General features: G+C 37.0%; 1 protein-coding gene across 1 annotated transcript; it reads left to right on the plus strand.

Moving 5' to 3' along the window:
- Positions 1–2,118: 2,118 nt before the first annotated feature.
- On the plus strand, positions 2,119–4,277 carry LOC130038604 (olfactory receptor 6C75-like). Its single transcript, XM_056130437.1, has 2 exons — positions 2,119–3,180; positions 4,164–4,277. Exons 1-2 carry the CDS (start codon positions 2,119–2,121, stop codon positions 4,275–4,277), a joined length of 1,176 nt encoding a protein of 391 aa, XP_055986412.1.
- Positions 4,278–15,927: the final 11,650 nt, after the last annotated feature.

The raw sequence follows: 15,927 nt of genomic DNA on the forward strand, positions 1-15,927 counted from the left end.
CACTGTACTATCGCTTCAGCCCAAAATTAACACTTATTGACCAGAATTATAAAGGCTCACATAAGAAGAGTTAAGAATTTTTTTTTTCTTTTTGGGTCACACCCGGAGATGCACAGGGATTACTCCTGCCTCTGCACTCAGGAGTTATTCCTGGCGGTGCTCAGGGGACCATATGGGATGCTGGGAATCGAACCTGGGTCAGTTGCATGCAAGGCAAATGCCCTACCCGCTGTGCTATCTCTCCAGCCCCAGAAGAGTTATGGATTTAAAGAGCATTTTATTTTATTTATTTAATAGGAAAGAAAATGAATCAGAAAAAAAATGCTTGAAGTAAAGCTATGAAATCTCCTAGGCTTGCATTCTCTAAGGATACAGATTGAAAGAGCCAGAAGATATGGCCACTTAGCATGAAACAAAGTGAAAAGTTACCTCTTTAATGAACTACTTTCACGTTCTTGGGGAATTGCTTTTGTTTGCCTCTGACAATCTGATTATAGCCCAACTGCGACTCTTTTTATTGTAATTTTGAGGGCTGAATCTATAATTTTTCTACAAATGGTCCTATAACCTCACATACAGATGACAAGATGACAAATGACCTCACAGAGAGAAAGAATAAAAGAGAGAGAGAACGAGAGAAAGTGTGTGTGTGTGTGTGTGTGTGTGCGTGCTTCTTTGCATGCACATGCTTCATGTGATTCTACTTGCATGCATATGCTTCGGATGATAGATTTTATGTCATTATTTAAAAATTCAGTTATTGTGGTTTAGATAATATATTTACAATAATGTTGATATGTATGGTTTTGATGTACACAGTTATTGAACTTCACTGCCACCAAAATGCCCAAGACCCTTCACCAAATGTCTGTTTGGTGACTTTTCAGCATAATTGTTTGCAGTTTTAATGGTTTTGTATTGCAATATTTATTTTGTGTATGCATGATTAGGGCTGAGAGCTTGTTTGGAGATTCTAGCAGGGGATTGCAGCTACTAGAATACCCTGGACCAGAGACCGGTCTGTCTCTATTTAGGGAAGGCCGTGCTCTTCGACCAAGTGCGCAGCTTCGGAAGGGACGCATATGGAGCGGTGATGGAGGAAGGGGACACCCGCCTAGCCAGCCAGATCAGCTGAATCAACCCTGGCAATCAATGGGGTGACAGATGTAGCAGCCAGATTGCCCTCACATCCTGCTGGAGCGGTAGCACAGCAGTAGGGCATTTGTTTTGCACGTGGTTGGCCAGGCCTAGCTGGGTTCAATTTTTCTGCCTCTCTCGGAGAGCCCCACAAGCTACTGAGAGTATCTCACCCACTCAGCAAAGCCTCGCAAGCTACCCATGGTGTATCTGATATGCCAAAACACAGTAACAGGTCTCACAATGGAGACATTACTGGGCCTGCTCCAACAAATCGATGAACAATGGGAGGACAGTGCAGTACAGTGCATGATTAAGGCTGGAGTGATAGCACAGCCAGTAGGGCGCTTGCCTTGTACTCAGCTGACTTGGGCCAACCCCGGTTCAATTTTTCCGCCCCTCTCAGAGAACCCGGCAAGCTACTGAGAGTATCTCACTGGCATGGCAAAGCCTGGAAAGCTAGCTGTGAGGTACTCTATGTGCCAAAAACAGTAACAAGTCTCAAAATTTGCTGTGAGATGTTACTGGTGCCCACTTGAGCAAATCGGTGAACAACAGGAGAACAGTATGCAAGATATAGATGATATAGCTTATCAATAGTATATTGCATTGTAATATATAATTAAAATATGGATTTTTCTTCTTGATAATAGATTATAAAAATGACTGACATTGTTAAAATGCATTATTTTGGAAACTCATAATCACATGGACAATTCTTATTTTCAGGGATTTTAAGCTGCTGTTACCATTTGTATCTGAAGATACAATCACAAATCACAAATCATCCTGTTATTCGTCGATTGCCTCGAGCAAGCCCCAGTAACGTCTCTTTCATCCTAGCCCTGAGATTATATTCAAGGCTCTTTAGGAGAATGAGACCCATCTTTGTTACTGGTATTTGGCATATTGGGTACACCACGGGGAGTTTGCCAGACTCTGAAGATACAAATCACTTACTTATACTTAATAAAAGAGCATATGCATGGAAAATATTTAGTGAACAAATCTAGTCACCAAGGTGTGCCCTATATATTTAACAAAACTATTTTTTCATTCCTCAGTCATGACATTCCACAAAAAAGCACAAACTTGATTGAAGAAATAGAAAAATCAGTGATGGAAGATATAAGAAATAGGACAGCAGTCCAGGAATTCACCCTGGAGGGATTTCCTGCTGTCCAACATCTGGGGAAGGTTCTCTTTCTGGTGCATCTGCTGGCATACACGGCCTCTATCATGGGAAACACACTCATAATCACTGTCACTTGTGTTGACCATCACCTACAGACACCCATGTATTTCTTTCTTAGCAGTTTCTCCTTTTTAGAGTGCTGTTTTATAACCACTGTCATTCCTAAATTATTGGTCATATTCGTATCAGGGAGTCAAACAATTTCTTTTGCTGCCTGCTTCACACAGGCTTTTGTCTTTCTTTTCCTGGGGGCAACTATTTTCTTCCTTATGGCGGTATTATCCCTAGATCGATACCTGGCCATTTGTAAACCTCTGTACTATCCAACCATCATGAGCCCAAGGATGTGTGTTCTTTTGGTCATTTCTTGCATGGTTTTGGGACTCTTTCTCATGATGATTCCAATTTTAACTCTTAATTCCACATCCTTCTGTGGCCCCCATGTTATCCCTCACTTTTTTTGTGACTTAGGCCCCCTAATCCATCTGTCCTGTTCTGACACCCGATATATTGAAATGTTGTCATTTGGCCTTGCTGTGTTTGTCCTTTTGACATCCCTCAGCACAACTATAATTTCATATAGCAACATAGTAGTCACAATCATTCGTCTCCCATCAGCCAAGGAGAGACAGAAAGCTTTCTCCACTTGCTCATCTCACCTCATTGTTCTCTCACTGATGTACGGAAGCTGTGTCTTTATTTATGTGAAACCAAAGCAAACAAGCAGGGTGTACTCCAACAGGGAGGCTGCCCTCGTGAATACAGTGGTGACTCCACTATTGAACCCTGTCATCTACACTCTACGAAACAAGCAGGTCCACCAGGCCCTGCGGAACATTTTGTCAAGGGTAAGTTCGCAAAAATAGAACCACAGACCCAAGGGGAGTGCACCTTCTATATCAAAAGCAATCACCCTTCTATTTGTTTCTGAAACACACATATATTTGAAAGCATTAGTTATGCATATTTATTTTTAGAATAGGGGTTAATTTGTTTTATAATCCAGTTTGCTCATTATTTGAAGACATTAATATTTTTATATAGAAATGGCAGTATCTTCTTGAATCTTCTTTTTTACTACTGTTAGATAATGGAATTCAACAAACTTTAATGAAGAACTTCACATACATAATTTTGTTTGATAACTGTAGAATTTTAAAGTTTGGGAAGTTGTTTCAACAATCTACTTGTGGTAAGTGCAATGAGTGGAGAGTGAAATTTACAAGCATTATTGGTTCAAGGATTGATGCAATGTGGTCATTATATTGAATGAGAAGGAAGTCTGTATAATTTAAAATATTAAAACTACTGAAGATGACAATGCAATTATTTTTAATGTTGGGTATTCAACTATTAAAAGAAAATAAATCTTTTTCATTTTAATTCTTACTATGATGTGAACATAAAAACTTAGTTCAATGAAAGTTCCTATTTCCTTTATTGGCTTGCTAGATTGATTTCAGTATCAAAGGCCTGAGGTTGAATGACCCTAGGGAGAGCATAGACTCTTAAGTTTTAGAATAAGAATTGAGTAGTTATCTACTACAGAAAATTTAAGGAATTGAGTATTATATAATCACAGGTAGGAGGAAGTTTAATGTGACTCTAAGTTCTCTTCAAATGATTGTACAAACAAGTATTTTCATTTTGGAATGAGATACAAAACAATAAACCCTGGGTGTTCATTGTTAGTAATAGTGTGAAATAACAATAGGTAGAAATTACTGTTTTATCTAATATGACATATGGCCATTTTGAAACAGAAATATAAATTGAGATGGCATAGATGGATGCTTTTGCAACTTTCATTTGGTTTTCAAGATTTTGGTAGGAAATCATGGACTTAGAGAAAAATTCTGTGAAAAAAACCCTGGAAGCTGAAGATTCTTGTCATGGCTATTTAATGACTATTACCACACTTCCATATCACTGCATTAGTCTGTGATTGCAAGGATAATTAATTACTGTAGCGTGGAAACTTAGTTCTATAATTATGTAATAATTGAATAATAGGTTACTTAACTAACATTTTAATCCAAACTATGCATACATGGCTGTTTCTATGTATTTTGGAGAGGTATTTGGGTTACCTCAGGGGGCTCAAGGCTTCTTTTAGTTCTGTTCTCAGGGTTCACTCTTGGTGGTGCTGAGATATGTAGTGTTTGGGATCAAACTGGGATTGGCCTGAGGTGAGGCAAGAACCATCTATGAACTTTAATGTATTTAATTTTTTAAGAAAATTTAAATAAAGATCCATTATTTACAAAGTTATTGATGAGCTTACAATATTCCAATCCCAATCCCAATACCAGTGTCAACTTTCCTCTATCAGTGTTCCTACACTCCCTCCACCCCCTCCTATGCCTGTCACCTTGACAAGCTCATTTCAGAGTTTGATGTTTGTAGTTTAGGTCTCATGTTTCCAATTTGTTGAGTCTGTGTTTTAGTTTATTTAGTTATATTACTCTCCCACAACAATGGTATACCTGAGGTGCTTAATCCTGTTCCCCAAATATTTTCTTTTCTCATATCTCATTCTTTTCCCCCTATCTGCTTGATTTATTTCCGTCTCTATCCTTCTCTTCCCTATACTCTGGGGTCAAGGATGATCTAGGCATCTGCTTTTTACTGCATTACATTTCCTCATCTTCCATGTATTTTTTGATCAGACTTGTCTCTTTACTGATTTTTGGAACATTCCCTTTGCTCAAGGTTTTACATTGTTGAAAATTTTTCTCTCAATGGTTATTGAATTGTGTGGTGAGCAGGCCTCCTCACAGTAGTGGATATGGTCATCAGAAACTGATAACAACAGCTTGACTGCACTGGACTGAGGGAATATAGAAGGGGGAGAAGATATGGGGCGGGGGAAGATTGTTGGTGATCCCCAGTGTACAGGATATTGAAAGGATTCAGTGCTGAATATGAGCCCACATGCCACTGTTAATACCCAACATGTACTAAAAATAATACAAATCAATGATGCAAAGACAAAACAAATGAAATAAGAGGCACAAGCTCTGAATAGATATTTTGCAAAGAATATGTAGATAAGAAGAAAGATGACCAAAAAAACCAAGAAAAATGCTCGATATCATTATCAGGAAAATGCAAAACAAATCCCACAATGAAATGTCATCTCAATTTTGGTTAGGGTGGCCACTATAAAGAAAAGCCTCAAAGATTAGGAGTTTTGGTGAGGGTGATGAGAATGTAAAGTGCTTCATTCACTCTGAGAAATAATATTGAGGTTCCTTAAAAAACTAATATTAAAACTGCCATATGATTAAAAAAACCACTTGCACATATATGTGTGTGTGTATGTATACATGTATATATACACACATATTTTCAAAAGAATTGGAGATAAGACCTAAGAGATATCTGAACTTCCATATCTGTTGCATTAATCACAAGTAAAGAAGATATAGAAGCAACCTATGTCCACTGATGAATAAATTTTAAAATTGTGGTTTGAATGGTGGGGCTGATGGGAGGGAAACTGGGGACACTGGTGCTGGGAAATGTACACTGGTGGAGGGATGGGTGTTGGAACACTGTAGGACTGAAAAAATCATAAATAGCTTTGTAAGAGCCTATCTCACAGTGATTCAGTTAAAAATCATTAAAAAATAAAAAAATTAAAAATTATACAGAAAAAAAGGTATTGAGTTAGCTATAAAAATGTAGTATGGACTAGGGGTATCACTCAACATCAGAGTACATGCTTTACATGTATGAGATTCTGGTTTTGTTTCTTAGCAAAAAAAATGTATTATTGGAACTGGAGCGATAGCACAGTGGGTAGGGCATTCGCCTTGCATGTGGCTGACCCGAGTTTGAATCCCAGCATCCCATATGTCCCCTGAGCACCGCTAGGAATAATTTCTGAGTTCAGAGCTAGGAGTAACCCTGTGCATCTCCAGGTGTGACCCCAAAAAAGAAAAAAATGTGTTATAGTAAAATATTAAGCGTCATAAAATGGAAATCCTGCTGTTTGCACAACACAAATAACCCCAGAGAACATTATACTAGGCAAAACAAGCAGGTGCAGGAAGAGAAATACTACATGGTTTCACTTTGCTAGGAATTTTAAATAGTCAAACTCTCATAGAATCAGAGAGTGAAATACAGTTGTAAACCAAATAATATTGGTTAAAGCATACAAATTGTCAAAGTATCACACCATAGTCACAAGTAAAGTAAAAACACTTTGAAGAGTATATAGTTGTACCTATAACACGCAAAATATTCTGGTATCTCTATTTAAAAATTAATCCCCAAAGTTTCATAACTGCAGAATGAATAAATTGTAGAGGCTCACTGAACTATAAAAGGCCTATTGCTACAATTCTACCTATTACAATTAAAATTTCATTGAGGGAAGATATTATGTTAAGTCCTCTTTCTACAAAATAAAACAAAGTGGTTGGAGGAAGGGATATTATCCATGGTGGTGGAAAATGGGCACTGGTGGAGGGATGGGTATCTGATCATTGTATAATTGAAACCCAAGCACAAAAAATTGTAAATCTACAACTTTAAAAAAAATAAAATAAAATAAGGGGAAAAAAAAAAAAAAGACATTGAACTTATTGTGGTGATAGATTCATGAGTGTATAATTATCTATAATCTCATTAAATTGCATAAATTTAAATGTATATCTACTTGCCAATCAGCCATACTTTGATAAAGTGGGTTAAAAAAACATTTTTGAGTCAAAATAATATCTATTGGATAAAAATTTTATTGTAGGAAATCAATAAATATTAGAAATTAAGGATGAAAATAAAAAATTTAGAGGCATAGTTACAGAAAGTTTACAAAATAAAGCATACAAAGAAAAAGAGAATTCACTTCAAATTGAAAAGAGCACCAATAAAAATGCAGAACATCATTAAATAATATTATATTTACATATGACAGTATTATTTTTCTGAAAGTGAAATATATGTGGATGATTATGACAAAGATTAAGAAAATAAAATAATATCCCTCCAAGTTTCCTGAAAGTATAATCAAAATAACTTAGTAAAACCTAAGTACTAGAAATGTGTAAAAACTACTTGAAGGTTTATATTAATACAATTGGTGAAAAACAGTGGTAAATAGAAAATATCTAGAACTGGGCTTGCTCTTTAAGACAATGCACATGTATCTTGCATATGTATTTGCTTGCTTATTTCTGTTTCTTTGTTTTCTTGCTTGCTCTTTCAAGCTCATGTTTTTTCTTTAACATATATTTCTTTCCTTCTCTACCCTGGTATATTTTGAAGTTAGTTCTGTTCAATTAAAAAATATCATGCTACAGAGGGAGAGAGAGAGAGAGAGAGAGAGAGAGAGAGAGAGAGAGAGAGAGAGAGAGAGAGAGAGAAAGAGAGAGAAAGAGAGAGAGAGAGAGAGAGAGAGAGAGAGAGAGAGAGAGAGAACAACCAGAACTTACAAACAAACAAACAAAAGACACAAAAGAATAAAGATAAAGCTAACAGTCTCTTTGGAAATAAGCGAATAGCATAATACATTTAAAGAACCATTAACAACAATATGTCAGTTTAGAATTATGTAACAGAAATATTCATCCAAAAATTAAGGGAGGTGGGCTGGAGAAATAGTACAGGGGTTATACAGCTTTCCTTGCATTAGACTGGCACCACATATGGTTCTCTGAGTATCAACAGGGGTGATCCTAGAGCCAGGAGTAAGACCTGAACACTCTGAACACTGCTGTGTGTGAACCCCCCCCAACCTCACAAAATATTAAAGTGTACCAAAAACAAGGGGGCTGGAGCGATAGCACAGCAGGTAGGGCGTTTGCTTTGCAAGCGGCCGACACGACCGACCCAAGTTCGAGTCCTCCACCCCTTTCTGCGAGCCCGACAAGCTACTGAGTATCTCGCCTGCACAGCAAATCCTGGCAAGCTACCCATGACGTATTCAATACGCCAAACACAGTAACAAGTCTCACGATGTTATTGGGCCTGCTCAAGCAAATCGATGAACCACTGGAGGACAGTGACAGTGACAGTGACCAAAAACAAAAGAATTTATCACCAGTAAACTTACGGTATACTAATTAGTAAATCAGAAATATGCCAGATGGTAATATGGGTGTATAAAAAGAGTTATACGCTCTAGATTTAGTAAACATATTGATAGCCTTATATTTAAAATTACTTAATTTTATTGAAACATAATTGACTCAACCAAAATAGTAATAATACACTGTGGAATTTATAACATTATAAGGAAAATTATGAAAATATCAAAGTATGGAGGAGAGTAGTATGAAAATATAATTTTGTTTTTAATTATGTGAAATCTCAAAATATCATTTGAACAAGACAACATATATAAAATGTATAATACAATCCATAAATCAAAATAATAAACCCTAAAAGAGATGGAAGATTTTATTTCCTCCCCCTGCTGGTGCCAGAGAGAAAAACATAAAATGAATCATCACAATGTAGTAGCAGGAAACTTTAGGGTTGATGTATATTGTTATCATGGTGTGATATCACATGTTTAAATGTGACAGTCTATGGTTAATAGAATACCAGTGTTACCTCAATAAAACTGATTATAGTGGAATATTAAAAATGGTTAATTCAAAAGAAGACAGGAAAAGAGAAAATAAGAAACGAAGAATGGAGAAATACAGGAAACATTAAGATGGAAGAGTGAAACCTAACTACAATAATCACATTAAATGTAAATGGACTAAAAATTCCAATAGAAAGAGTTCATCTTTGTGTCATAAAGATCATACTGTGTGCTGGTAAGAATAATTTATAGAATAACATTTCAATTCACAGGATCATCTAAATTCCCTGAAGACTCCAAACACAAGAAAATTTGTGTATCTCCAATAAGATAAATAGAAGTTATCTCATGGGATTTTTATGCGGGAGTGTTGAAGGGGAGTGCAGCCGACTGTTCTTTGAGTCAGAGGAGTGTCCACTCCTGGTGATACTTGGATTGATGGTTTGGTTAGTTGTATGGTATCTCCAAAGACTTCGTCTGAGAGGTGGTTGTGGCTGGTGATCCTTTCAGAACATTCTCTTCACTGAGCCTGGTGGGGTTTCTGTGCTTCACTATTATGACTGCTATGCTCTGAGGGCTATGGATAAGTTTCTGGTTTTGTAGTTCCTAGGGTCTCACCTGGCCCCTTTGCTTCAGCCTTTTGGAGATTTAGGTTACCAGAGTTCAGAGAACCTTGGCTCTCAGCTTTTGTCCGGAGTGTAAGGATTTGCAGAGTAGAGGTGTGGAGTGTACGACTTTCATAATTGTCTCATGCCACTGAATCTTAGAAGCCTTGGCCTGGATAAGTAGTAATACAGAATGTATTTTTCTCAGACTATCAGAGACTGCAATAATTATTATATGATTCTGAGTCTTTTCCTGTTTTTCACCTACCTCCCCCTCTCCCCCTCCCACCTGGGTTTCTGCTGAGCACTTTCTGATTTTCTGACTAGGCTTTGTGTTCTTTAAGAGCTGAAAGCCTATGTTTTTCATTGTTATTTTTTAGTCTAGGCTATGGGCTTCTGTAACCAGCCTTGCGGGAGGGCTACCACCTTTTTTTTTTTTTTTTATCAGTTTCCTTGCCTCCTCCAGTCCATTGACCTCATGTTTGGTAATTCACTTAGTTGCTGTTGTTCCTATGCAGACACTGTTATTTTTCTTTCTCCCGTTTTATATTTTGTATATTTTATGCTTGCCCCTATCACTGTCATTCCTATTTCTGTCCCTGTATTACTGTTTATCACTTTGCTACAGGTTAATGTTTCTTTTCCCCCTTATTTTCGTATAGAATAACTCCTTTGAACATTGATATGTAGCAAGTCTGGTGTGGCAAACCAATTCGCATTTGTTTTCTTGAGAAAGTTTCATTTCTCTACCACATTTGAATGACAACCTTTGTCTTGTCTGACAAAATGATCTTTAGTATAATGAAAATTATTTCAGGCCAGAGTGATATTTTTACAGTGAGTAGACCTTGCACACAGCCAACCCAAGTTCGATCCCGGCGTCCCATATGGCCCCCAGAGACCATCAGGAGCGATCCCTGAGTGCAGAGTCAGGGTGCTGAGTTCTTTCAGGTGTGAACCCAAAACAAAACAAAACAGACAAGATAAAAAGACTTGTTTGGCAGTTTTTAATAGTGTGAAAATGTTACTACTCTTTTTTCTAGTCCATAAGGTCTTTTCTATGAAGTCAAAGGAAAACCTGATAGAGATATCTTTGCTATGTACTTTCTCAGCAATATTCATGTTACCTTATTTCTTCTTGTTATTCAATATCTTCATTATCTTTTACTTTTGATAACAATGACATAGTTAATTCAAATAGTTACTTTGTATTAAAATTGGGATGTTGCTCAGCCTTCTAGACATCTTTGGTTCTTTCATTAGGTTTGGGAAATTCTGAACAGTTTTGTCACTGAATGTTGTTTCTGCTCTCTTCTCTATTTTTGGCATAACAATAACTGATGATTGCACTTCTAATAAAGTCTGATATTGCTCTTATATTGGCTTTATCTTTTCGAATGCTTTATCCTCTTTCATTTGAATTTCTTTATCCTCTTCCATTTGAATAGTTGATATAATTTTATATTTAATTTTAATATTCCTCTCTCTGTGCTATTGAGTTCACTTGGTATGATTTACATTTCCAAAAATATATGTTAGAAATTTTAAAAAACGTTATTCTTTTGTGTAGCACTTCTTGTGTCTTATGGTTTTTCTTATATCTTGGACTTCTATATGTTTGGTTGAAATTTTGTAATTTTGTTAAGTTTTGTTATGGTATTTCTCCTCCATTCTTTGCAGTACCTCCTATAATTATGTCTTTGAGTTTATCCTCTGGATATTGTCATTTTCATTTTCGTTGTCATACTGAGGAATTTCATCTTAACACAAAGTTTGCCTGAAGAATTGCATACTTACCTATGTTAGGTTCTTTGTTTTCCTGCAGGTGGCGCTGTGACGTTGGTGTTGGACTTCCCCTTTGTTTCTAAGGTTCTGAAATTTGTAAAATGCAAGAGTTGCACTTTAAGGAGATAGACGAACTAAGTAGATAAGTCACTGTGTGGTTTGGCACTGTGGTGGTGGTGGTTGTGACACAGCTCAGGAGGGTCTATGCTGCACCTTGGCTTCTCTGACCACTGTAATACCAGGTTCTCCCAACCATTTGTTCCATTGTCTCCACCTTTGAGCCTCAGTCACATGACTGCCTTATGGATGGAACCGGAAGGAAACTTAGTAGGTACAACTGCCATTAAATTATACCAAAAATTCAGTTTTATTTCATTTTTGTCCCAGAACTAAAATTGCCAGAAACACAATTACCCATAAGGACTACTACAGCTGTTCCTTCTCCTGCTGGATCAGGTCTGACTATAATGAGAGCTGGAGTGCGCTGTGCTTCTTGGGGATATCTTCCTGGATTGATCCAGTTCCTACAAAATTCTGTGCCTCACTAAAATCACATACCTTTACATAAATAGATGCAGGTGTCTCAGCTAAACCAAACAATGGGAAGAGGAGGTTAGGGGAGAGAAGAGTAGAAGGTTCATTGTCCCACATCCATATTATCAGGTTGACAATTATCTGAAGCATAGAATTCTTTATATCACAAGGTTTTACAAAAACTTTGATTATTGCAGTATCAAAAAAACTCACAGAAAATAGAATAACTACACTTCCCTCTTCTCTGAATTGTTTTTACAGTTTTTATAAACGAGCTGATTTTTGTCTTCTTTAGTGGGTAAAATCCTAACTTAATATGCAATATTGAAAACCACTTATTACCAGTTAATGGGTTCAGATAGTTTCTTCTGAGTCCAGTACAGAGAGCTGTTCAAATAAGAATCTCTCTATTTTCTAATTGCTTTATATTTTGTGCTTTTTTTTTTTAACAGAGAAAACATTGGTTTCCAAGATGATTATGTGTTTTAGGGATGTGTTATGATACCATACCCTCCACCAAAATGCCCATGTCCCTTTACTACAGTCCCTAAACTCTTTCGTGACTTACTATTTCCTGAAGTAGCCCATTGTCTTGAGTGTATATATTCCAAAATATTCTTTTCTGCAATAGCATCCTCATTCACATTCTCACATTTTCTAAGGATAAAAACATATCTTTGTTCTATTGGATCAAATGAAATATTTAAGATATTCAGATCTAATACCTGTGATAAATTTCCAGTAAATAATTTTTGATCACCATGCAGCAATTACCCAGATAATAAGCAGAAAGCTCAGATCTCCTAAATAGCACAAAATCGTGTAGGAACTGAGATAGAGAGCAGAGAATAAAAGCTTGATTGGTGCCTCTGGGGATAGCTAATTGGTCACTTTGAGGTACTAGCAAAATATTTACAGTTTCTTTCCATAGTGTGTTACAACATTGTTTCCCAGATGTCCATGCTGTTCTCTGCCAAGAATTTTTGGAGTTATACAATTTAATACCTCAAGGGTTTCTAAAGTCCCACTTTGGATGTTGCTAGGTTTTGAACGAAGAATTTCTCTTTGAGATATTCTCATGAAAGCCAGAGATAAAGGATAAAAGTATAGATTTTATCATGAAAAAAAGGACGATACCTCCTGACTTGGGTCAAGCTTTTGGAAGAGATACTGTTTTATGAGGAAAGAGAGCAAGTCTTTCTCTCATCTGTTCTTTCTGCTTCTGGTAGCATTTGGAATATATTTCTAGGATATTTTATTCTAGAGAATATTTCTGTTCCTTTCTCAATCTCCTTAAAAAATCTGAGAATGAATATATTTTTCTTCTTTAGAGAAGAAAGGGGAATGTAGTGAAATTTGTAAGCCACCTTCAAGAAGGTCAGATGCCCTTTTTAAAAAATCTGAGAAGTGGACCTTTCAGGTTCATCTTGAATGGTCACTCTCACTGTCCTCCTGTTGTTCATTGATTTGCTCGAGCGGGCCCAGTAACGTCTCCATTTTGAGACTTGTTGTTACTGTGTTTGGCATATTGAATATGTCATGGGTAGCTTGCCAGGTTTTGCCTTGTGGGCGAGATATTCTCGGTAGCTTGCCAGGCTTTCTGAGAGGGGCAGAGGAATCGAACCCAGCTTGGCCGGTCTGGCTGTGTACAAGGCAAACACCCTACCACTGTGCTATCACTCCAGCCCATCTTGAATGGTATTCGATTGTATTTGGAGATACTTCCCACAGTATCCACTATTCCTGAAGTGTGTTTCTTTGTTGTGTACCAACTGGGATGTTGAAGGAGATTTGATCACTGTAGCTTTGATTTCCCATAACTGAGATTCAGAAGTGTAACTCCCAAAATAGATTGATAGCCCTCTGAGGGGCTAATCTATCTTTATGGAAATATGTTTCCTCACCAATATGAATTTTTTTGGCTGGGGGACGGGGGAGGAAGAGTGGAGAATGGGCCATATATATGGGATTTGTCATATATTGGCCATATATTTGGATATTCTATTCTGACTCATTGATATGAGAGTCTTTCCTTATTCCAGTACCACACTATTTGATCACCATGGCTGTATAATATAGTATAGTATAGTATAGTATAGTGTAGTATAGTACAGTTTCAAGTTAGGTAATGAGATGCCTCCCACTTTCTTATTGTTTAATAAAGTTTTAGCTATTCAGGTCTTTTATGATTCCACACAAACTTTATAATTTTTTAATTGAATCATCATTCGATGCAGCGTTACAAAGCTGCTCATGGTCGGGCTTCAGTCTTACAGTGTTCCAACGTGCAACCCTTCATCAGTGTGCATTTCCCACCAACAATGTCCCCAGTTTCCCTCCTGCCACCATCCCCCCAACCTGTCTCTATGGCAGACACTTTCCATCTATCTCTCTCTCTATCTCTCTCTCTTCTCTCACCTTTTGGGCATTGTGGTTTACAATACAAATACTGAGAGATTATCATGTTCGTTCCTTTACCTATTTTTAGCATACTGTTCTTATTCAGAGCGATCATTTCCAACTATCTTTGTCATAGTGCTCCCTTCTGTTTTCCAACTTCCTTCTCCCCTAACACTTGAGGCAGGTCTCTAACCATGGAACAATCCTCCTGACCCATGTTTCTACTGTCCTTGGGTATTATTCTCATATTATGGGGGTTTTCTTGTATCCTGCAAATGAGTCCAATCATTCTATGTCTATCCCTCTCCTTGTGACTCATTTCACTCAGCATGTTACTCGCTATGTCCATCCATTTATAAGCAAGTTTCATACATTATTTTTTCCTAACTAGCTGCATAGTGTTCCTTATATAGATGTATCATAGTTTCTTTAACCAGTATTTTGTTCTCAGGCACTCAGGTTTCCAGATTCTGGCTATTGTGAATAGTGCTGCAATGAACATAGAAGTGCCGATAGCATTTCTGTTGTGTGTATAAACTTTATAATATACTGTTCTAAATCCTTAAAGAATGTTGTCTGAGTTTGGGTAGGCAATGCATTGCATTTATATAGTAGTTTAGATAGGATGGTCATTTGACAGTGTCGATTTTCTAATCTATGAGCATAAAAGTTTTTTTCATTCCCTAAGGTCTTCAATTTATTTTTTGTTTTGAAGTATAGGACATGGTATATGTCTCTCATCTCTTTTGTTTAGTTGATTCCTAGGTATTTGATATTTTTGAGCACTGTTTTAAAAGGGATAGATTCTGGTCTTTCTCCTCTGATTCATTATTTGCATATAGGAATGCAACTGATTTCTGTGTAGACTTTGTAGTCAACCCCTTTAATGTATTGCTTTATTGTTTCTAGAGGCTTTTATTGGATACTTTAGGATATTCAATGTGTATCATTATGTAATCTACAAATTTGCTCTTCTAATTTTGACACTTTGATTTCTAGTTCTTGCCTGATTGCTGTTGCTAGAACTTCTGATACAATGTTGGATAAGAGTGAAGACAGTGGACATCTTTGCTTTGTGACTGATCTCAGCTGGAATGCTTTTCTCTTCTCCTTATGTCCTGTGTCTATACAAAAAGGATGTATAGATACAGAAAGATAGTATTTTTGTATAGACATAGGAAGACAGTTAATACTATGCTTTTGTAACTTGGGAGTTAATTGACTCTGAATAATATTCACTCCTGGGCATCTGTTTTTTTGACGTAAAACTTAGTTGCCCTTAGTTCCTAGCACCCCAAAAGCAGGGTACCAATGAGGGACTGGATGAACTCAGAGCAAGCTGTGAGCTGCCCTGGCATTGAAACAGACCAGAAACTGGAAGAAACCAGAATGCCCAAGAACAGATGACTGGTTAAAGAAACTTTGGTACATCTACACAATGGAGTACTATGTAGCTGTTAGAAAAGATGAAGTCATGAAATTTACATACAAGTGGTACAATATGGAAAGTATCATGCTAAGCAAAATGAGTCAGAAAGAGAGAGATAGACATAGAAAGATTGCATTCATCTGGGGGATATAAAGTAACAAAGTATGAGATTAATACCCAAGAATAGCTGAGATCAGCACCAGAAGAATTACTCCATAACTTAGAGGCCAGCCGGGTATCCTAGAGGAAAGGGCAGTTCAGATAGAGAAGGGAGCACCAAATAAAGGATGTTTGGAGG

This window comes from Sorex fumeus, unplaced genomic scaffold (genome assembly GCF_029834395.1).
Source record: "Sorex fumeus unplaced genomic scaffold, SorFum_2.1 ptg000078l, whole genome shotgun sequence".
In the NCBI taxonomy this organism is placed as follows: domain Eukaryota; kingdom Metazoa; phylum Chordata; class Mammalia; order Eulipotyphla; family Soricidae; genus Sorex; species Sorex fumeus.

What these genes read in the sequence shown, in the direction of transcription:
- LOC130038604 (XM_056130437.1), top strand. Translation starts at nt 2,119, where the DNA reads ATGCATGGAAAATATTTAGTGAACAAATCTAGTCACCAAGGTGTGCCC. An exon ending in TGCGGAACATTTTGTCAAGG is followed by an intron (nt 3,181 to 4,163) that starts GTAAGTTCGCAA and finishes AGATTTTGGTAG; the next exon opens with GAAATCATGGACTTAGAGAA.